Below are 8018 nucleotides of genomic sequence, written 5' to 3'. Positions count from 1 at the left end.
CCATTTTCTTTACTAAAGAACCCTTGGAGAACCATCTTTTTTAAGTATGTAGTAAATGCTTGTAAATGGTCACATTTCAGTTGCGAGTGTACTCATACATGTCACGTGTTCTGAATGTTTGCATGTCCTGTTAATCAGAACTCAATCAACTGACCACTAATTTCACAGTGATGAGTTGACCACTGAACCTGAAGAGCTCATCTGTGAGCTGTTTAACAATGTTGGTATGATCGTATGATGGTTAAAAGCAGAGCTTATAAATAAGCTTATTTAAAATAGTATTCAAATAATAACCTTTATGTTAGTAAATGCTTATAAATGACCTAGAAATAACTAGAAATAGCTTTCAAAGAACTACCTATATTAAAAATATCTTTATAAATGAATTTGCAAGACCATACCTAAAGTGGAATCTAACTGCTAACAAATAACATTTCCAGGTCTGTTAAAAATGAAAAAAAATTGTAAATGGTGTTTTAAGTTACTGTAAATATTATATATAATAACAATACCACTGCATTTACTACATTTCCAGTACAAGTGCAACTGAAATTTTACAATTAATCAACATTTACCTGATTGGTCAACAAACAGTTAACACTTAATTTAGAAAAGACCTTAGTAACACATCATAAAAATACATTTATATCATGTTACGTTTCAATTTACAAGGGCATTGTTATTTGCTTGTTAATAGTTAATGAATTGTGTAACAGGTATTTCTGAGACATCTGTAAACTGTAGAAGTTTTAAAAAGTTAACCAATTATGCTGGTGAAATTCATTTCATAGCTTTTGTCACACAAATTCTTCAAGTAATCAATCAAATGAATTCAAATTAATGATTTTAAGTGGAATCATCTTCATCCTGGGTCTTTTCTGAGTATCTATCATCAACAACTTTTGTGGGGTGCACTAAGTATTGGTAACTGTATCCGCAATGCTTGAAGATGAAACTGCAGAGGATCCACTGCCGCTTGATACGTGGTATCCATCTGAAAAGGACAAGCACAGATTAGTAGGGTTGCATAACGATCTCAATACATGTGAGCTACGGCCTACACTACTGGGCCAATGTGCTAATAGAAAGAGTAATGAAGAGGCCTTGAAAGAGTGTGTATGCCACTGATGATTGGGTGTGTTATGAATATATGACAACTTCTATTCATTGGGACCTAAATTTTTAAGAAAAACTACTAAACTTAAATAATGAATTAAATGTTACTTTGTAATTTACAGAGGGCAAAAAGTTTAAGCTTAAGCCTAAATGTTTATGCTACTTTGTGTAGCAACCCTCGCAATCCCATAAGACTGAATTTTATCTCATGAGATTAAAATGCTATTGTATCTAATAATTTAAAAAAGCATTTAAACATAAAAATGAACCATTCATAATGGACAGCGTAATATGCAGGGTGATTTAAAAGGATCTGTTCGATTTCAAAATGATTTATTTCACTTGTAAATCATTACATAAAATGGGCTGTAAGGTGCTTTATAGACTGACTGGAACAAAACAACTATTTATAAACAAATATTAATATTGATCTAGCAAAAAATGACAACACTGAGCTAAACTTGATATTGCGGGCAGTTTCATGGCTCAGTCTGATTTGGCAGCCAAAGCTGCAGAGAGAATATTGGACTGCTAGGAATATAGGAGGATGTGAAGGGTCTATGCCCTGTCAGTTCAATGCAGATGTCTTACATGATATCCTTGATCTACCTGAAAAGCCGAGCACATCGCACCCTCACCCCTAAACCCAGAGATGACGAGAAGCCTAGAGCTTTTTTTTAAACAAATTCACTGTTAGGGTGTGAGGGACGACCTGCTGCATAAAACTAGCCAGATAGGGCAACTGATACACTGTGGATGGTGGGTGTTTTCTTTCCATGTTTTTTTCTTATATCTTTGTTTTATGCCTCATGTCAGACAATACTTTAGAAACAGGTGCTGTTGAGCCTGATGCAGTGTAATGCAGTGTAGTCTATTTTGTAGACAAGCAGTAAGATGACATTTACTACAACTGATTACATAATTGGTAAACACTGTACAGCCTGGATGGCCAGCATATGTGTTATGTTTTCTGGTTGGTTATTAGACCAATATTTGGCTATATATCTGATAGTTGAATCAGAATTAATTGTATGACGTTCTTAACTCTGTCTTTGCAATCATGTGTTACCTCCATTTCATCCAGTCTTGATTTGATTTGACTGGTTTTTTTTTCCTTTTCCAGTTATAAAGTGCTCTAAGCATGCATTATGAGAGGGGTAATACTTGTTGCCCTAATGTTTTGTTAAAATCTTGTGCGCTCAGGGTATTAGAGACAGCCAGCAATTGCCAAGGCTAACGAGGGGCTTTTGGAGGTGGAGGGGTTCTATACATACACCCTCTGAGCACTTTATTAGGAACACTTATACACCTACTCCATGGCATAGCTATTTCTTTATAAAAGAGAGAACAGTTGCCCTCAAATACAATCAAGTTGGCCTCAAGATTTCTATGTGTAGCCACCTTGGGGTCTTGGTAGCAGTTTCGGCTCATTGCTGCTAGGCTAAGCCAGCGGGTGGGTTTTGTGGCAGCATTCTTTGGTGTTGGAGCTGCATATTCAATATCCACTATATAAAGTTTCTTGTGGTCAGAACTCCCCTTTGCCCTAGGTATAAACAAAGGGGTGGCATAGTCTGGTAAGCACCAACAGGGCCGCCACATATGTTTAACTGCTAACTGGCAGCTATTACTTTTAATGTTGTTATCAACAGACTAAATAAATTATTTATAAAATACTCCTTTTAAAAAAAAGAAGCATATTTAATTAATGAAACAGGGGCTAATTTCTGATCATGAGTATGCTGGTAAATTACAGTAATAACAGGTTTGTGGTAAAGAATTGTTGTAGTTAATTAGTAGTCTTGTAACTTACTCCTTGACCTCCGATTGCGTCTCGGCCCACTTGAAGATGATGGACCTGCACTTGTACTCTGTAATTTAGAAAAAAGTGAAAGAAGAAATAATTAAACGACAAATAAATAAACAGCATATCTGACTGAAGAACAAGACTTGTTATGAGGAGGAATTTACCCTTGTGCCGCTAAAGGTAAGATTCTTAAGATTCTTTAGTTTCAACCGTTCTGCCAGTGCCTCACGGATCTGTGATCAAAAAACAAACCATCCCAAAGTTATGTGAATTTTAAAATGCACTTAGAGTCTAAATTTAAGAATTTTTGAAAAGAAATTTGAGAAATTGAGAAGCTTGTCAATTCATACCTTGCTGTCCAGCAGAATTCCAAATACCAAAACAAAGAAACCCTTTGAACAGATAAATGACAACTTGTTTATTAAACAGGCAGTCTAATAGAAATGTATGTTAGCTACTATTTGCATTAATGTTTTTCCAGTTACAACAAAAATACTTCAGTACCTGCAGTGAATTGAGGAGGGCAAACACAATGTGAATCCCTAAAGCAGATGACACCATGGTCCCGATGCCAAATCCCCAGGTCAGACCAAAGAGAGGGGTTAAAATGGCCACACATTTGGCGATCATCAATAAGGGATGTTTCTCATCTGGCTGAGAGATGTTACCAATTCCCCTCCTTAACATCTTGTATAACACCACAACAAGCACCAGGAGGTTTACAGCTACAATAGTCAGAGCAGGAATCACAAACGCCAGGAGGGCCTTAGTTTTGAACCAGTTCAGCCAACAGGCGTTCTTTTCCTGGATGTATCCTCCACCTCCAGCTGTTACTGCCACAGTGATGACAGCTATGAGTAATGGGGCCCCATAGCCAACAAAGAATGCGATGGCCATCATAATGGACTTAGACATTCTAGCAAACACCATAATGGTGCGGTAGAGGAGCAGGAGTGCTGAGAATAACATCCAGAAGAAGAGAGCAAGGTAAAAGAAGTGCATGAAGAACGTTGCTGTACTGCAGGGACCCACTGGTGTCTGTTCTCCGTCTTTAACAATAGCTGCTCCAATGATGAAGCATATGTCCGCAATCAGGAGGGACAGAGCGATGTTGACTATGGAGACGTGGCGCATGTAGGATGTTTCATTCCTGGTCAAGGGCTTCCAGACGATGATTTCAATAATGAGGGCCAAAATTAAGCAGATTATCGAAATGCCGACACAGATGAAAGTTATAAAGGCCAGGGCAAGATTATCCACAAAAAATGGCGACATCAGGATCGAGAATGAGGTTGTGTGGTTGCATTCACACTTAAACTTGCCAGTTTGATTCACTAAAGGCTTTATTTCACATCCAGTTGAGTCCCATCCTCCATCCCCATCCAAAAGACTGTAGTTCCAAAAGACACACTGAGGGTTTCTCAGTGACTCATTTTTAATATCAAAGGTAAGAGAGATGTTGTAAACTGTATTGTTCACGATGACCGCCACCACATCTCCATTGATTGTAGTGTCAGTTTTACTGTCATATATACTGTCATTTGTACTGACATTTTTATTGTCATTGTAAGTTGCATTTCGAACAGGCAGGACATTGTCATAGGCTGAGAAAACTATGGTGGTGATCAATGTCTGTCCATTAAGCTCTGGAATATCTATCTGTGTAGTGGAATTTACGCCAAATGTTCCAAAAAATGGACCATAAGTTTTAGTTCTCTCCAGTTGAGTACTGTTTGTTGATATGCTAAAACTGTCATCTGTGAGTCTGCCTCCAATTTCCTCAGTTGACTTCAGAAGGTCCGAGCTTGTCTTCTGAGTTGTATTCTTTTTGTTTAATTGCTCCCATATATTCCGTGCATTTGTTGCTGAAATGACATCTGATGTTTTCAGAAAATCCTGTATATTGAAATATAATGTTATCTACGTTTTATCATTTTTCAAATTAAAGAAAATACATAACCACAAACCAGTAACAAGCAAGTATATAAGATAAGCATTCTTTCACGTACAGATTATGTAGACTTAATGTTAGTTAATATCAGCAAACAGTTAATTTTAGTAAGTTTATTACAATATACTCAGGGTTCATACACTTTTTAAACATTGAAATTCCATGACTTTTCCATGACATAGAATGAAATTTCCGTGCCATACATTTAGTCTAGTGCTGGGCGATATAACGTCTATACATTTATGCTTTTAATCCATAAAAATAAGGAAACTTAGAAAGCATGAGCTTTTATGATCAACTTTAACATCATGTGATAGTATAATACTGTGATATGTTTGAAAATACCATGATATTGAATTTTATCAGTAACCATCCATCACTAATTTAACATGTTAGTGATGGGTGGTTCAATCCACCATGTGTAGTATATTCACTGCGGATCATTGTCAATATGTTTACCACCATTATGTGCAATTATGTCAAGTGCAATATTTCTCCATTTATTTACTGTTTATTTATTTGCTATTTTATTCACTGTGCAATACTCACTACAATACATACATTTCTAAATTTAAATTTAATACTTTGTATATTTTTCTTGTAATCTTTGTACATATACATATATATCTTTATACTTTTATTGTTTATTCTATTTTATATATTGTTTGTATATTTCCTGCTGCTCTGTGTTCTGTGCTGCTGTAACACCGCAATTTTCCCCGTTGTGGGATTAATAAAGGATTATTTAATCTAATCTAATATAATATAGACAGCGGTTCTGAAAGGGAAAAAGACCTATATTATATAAATATAAAATTAATATTTACATGTCAAAATAAGGTTTGAATGGAATGACTGCTAGTGAAACTGAAATTTGCCCCATGTATAAATATCTGCACAAAGTTCAACACTCCAACCTCAGAGAAAGGATCAGTCATTTTGCTAAATACACTAATGTGTCAGAATTTCAAAGTCTATATATTTTGTTTTGACTCCTTTCCCATATTCCCATGTGCAAACAAGACCATCAGTTTCATTTGTAAAGAAAGATTGATAACACTTTACTGTAGGGTTCCTGTCATAACAACTGACATACCCCTACATAAATGTTTATAAAAGCTTATACTAATAGGCATCATCTGTCATAACGACTACTTTAGCTAACTTTGATCAAAACTGGCAAATGTAACCTTTACAGCAAATTACACCTATTGGAATAAGCATTTATAAACATTTACGCAGCTCATTTTTCATGACAACCTTATGTAGGTGTCATGAAGCCTTATGAGCAGTACATTACAGTAAAGTGTTACCGAAAGGTTTATTGTCTTGTCATAACACTACACAGACGTGTTCATGCTCGCACACCACGATTAGGTAGACATCGTTCTCCATTTCATTACGTTTAGCTCGAAATCAAATGAGTTATCAAAAACACAGACAAATTTATTTAGTCAGAGAAATGAGTTGCCTAACTGAAGTTAAGTTTGTGAGGGAATAGTTTCACCTATTGTGGGGAATTAATGTATTTATTAGCACACACATGGCCCATGGCCCATGCATCAGAGATGCATGTTCACGCGCCATGACAGTGTGTGATGCGGAGGTGGCGTGATTGTGTCATTTCTGGCGTGCCACTTACAAAGCGTCAAGTACAAACCTAGCTTGATTCACAGTGAAGAAGCTAAGCATGCATATCTTGGTGTAAAAAGCAGCAGCATGTTTTTCCTCTTACATTTGGCTTGTTAATTCATCTTCTCCATTGTTCGAATGTCGAAACATCTTCCGCAACACACACGTCGTGAATGTTACACCTTAGCTAGCCAAGATTCACATTAACAATATGTTAGTAAAGCTAGTCCCTGTGCAGATACATTCGTTTTGGTGCTTTTTGCGATCTAGACTCTAAAATGCTTTAAATTTGATGAGATGATGAACAGTATGGGGGAAAAATGAATCGAATATCCAGGAAATTCAATTAATTTTCCAGCACTTTTTATTTTCCATGCCTGTTCTAGACCTGGAAAAGCATTCCATGACTTTTCCAGGATTATCATGACTGTATGAACCCTGTATACTGCAAACTGCATATATTTTAAATTGAGTCAGGTTAAAATGGTAAAAACATTTACATACCGTCATGATGGACTTGTCAACTATAAATGACTGTGACACATTGGCAATTACTGTCATTAGGAGGACAACTGTTAAGACATTCTGTTCAGACTCTGTTATCTTAGCAGAATTGGATTCGGTGGCATCCCGGAGGTCAGCTGTAAACTGTGGGACGTCTGCAACTTGTAAATTCTACAGAAAATGTATTAAAACATTTTATCTGAGCAATAGTTATTTTTTGTATGGAAAATAAACAAACATTCAGAGAAGAATCATACTACCTCAGATTTGTCTATCAGTTCTTGAAGAGCACGCAGGATGCAGTTATCTTCCACAATCTTCCAGGTACCTTTGTCTGTTGTGCTGAATGTACAGAGAGCTGTCACAGTGCCAACGCTATCCACATCACAAGAACCAGTCTGTAGGTCGTTTAATTTTCCAGCTCCAAATTGTTTATCGTAGCAGTCCAAACCTTCGGGTGAGGGTGGGGTGGGGGGGACACAAAAGTTTACACAAGGTGGCAAAAAAAAACTGTCTAAAAATTATTATATCTAAGGAGTCAGCAGATAACTCACTTTTTCCTGTTGCAGTAATTCTGACGCGGTTTGTTTTAGAAAGGTCTCCATTGAGGTCAAAGACTTCCCATAGGAAAGTCACAATTTTGTCACCGTCCTTACAGTCCGCTTCACTGAAACCTGGGTACGAATATGAGCTGCAGCCTATCGTTGGGTCTGTGCAAAGAGAGTAATCTGCTTATGAAAACAAACCTTTAAAATCATTAGAGGGTTATGGAATAAGATTAAAAATCTCTTTACTCTGACAAAGCCTTTTTTGCTTTTTAACAAAACCACATGAAAATTATTGGCACCCCAAGTAATTCTTATATACACATGTAAGTAAAGCATGTTTTATTTGTATTTCATCTTTTTTTTTTAAATCCAGAGACAGCGGCAGTAAGAAACGCATTTGCAGAATGCTAACTATTACATGTAACTATCAAGGTTGGAATATTTCAACAAGAATTAGCAAACA

The 8018-nt window shown here is 36.4% G+C and overlaps 1 protein-coding gene across 1 annotated transcript in view; it reads right to left on the bottom strand.

The window, feature by feature from the left end:
• Window positions 1-654: 654 nt before the first annotated feature.
• LOC118816086 (adhesion G protein-coupled receptor F5-like) overlaps window positions 655-8018 on the bottom strand; it is a 28937-nt gene continuing 21573 nt past the window's right edge. Inside the window, exons 17-24 of the mRNA XM_036582595.1 lie at window positions 7562-7717; window positions 7268-7458; window positions 7008-7178; window positions 3425-4816; window positions 3271-3312; window positions 3085-3153; window positions 2927-2984; window positions 655-994 (exon numbers count right to left, since the gene is read on the bottom strand). Coding sequence (XP_036438488.1) covers window positions 915-994; window positions 2927-2984; window positions 3085-3153; window positions 3271-3312; window positions 3425-4816; window positions 7008-7178; window positions 7268-7458; window positions 7562-7717 — 2159 coding nt within the window. The 3' untranslated portion in view covers window positions 655-914. The remainder of the gene's footprint in view (window positions 995-2926; window positions 2985-3084; window positions 3154-3270; window positions 3313-3424; window positions 4817-7007; window positions 7179-7267; window positions 7459-7561; window positions 7718-8018) is intronic.

The sequence above is a fragment of the Colossoma macropomum genome, unplaced genomic scaffold, assembly GCF_904425465.1.
Source record: "Colossoma macropomum unplaced genomic scaffold, Colossoma_macropomum, whole genome shotgun sequence".
Lineage (NCBI taxonomy): Eukaryota > Metazoa > Chordata > Actinopteri > Characiformes > Serrasalmidae > Colossoma > Colossoma macropomum.
This window is presented reverse-complemented; position numbering and strand designations above follow the sequence as displayed.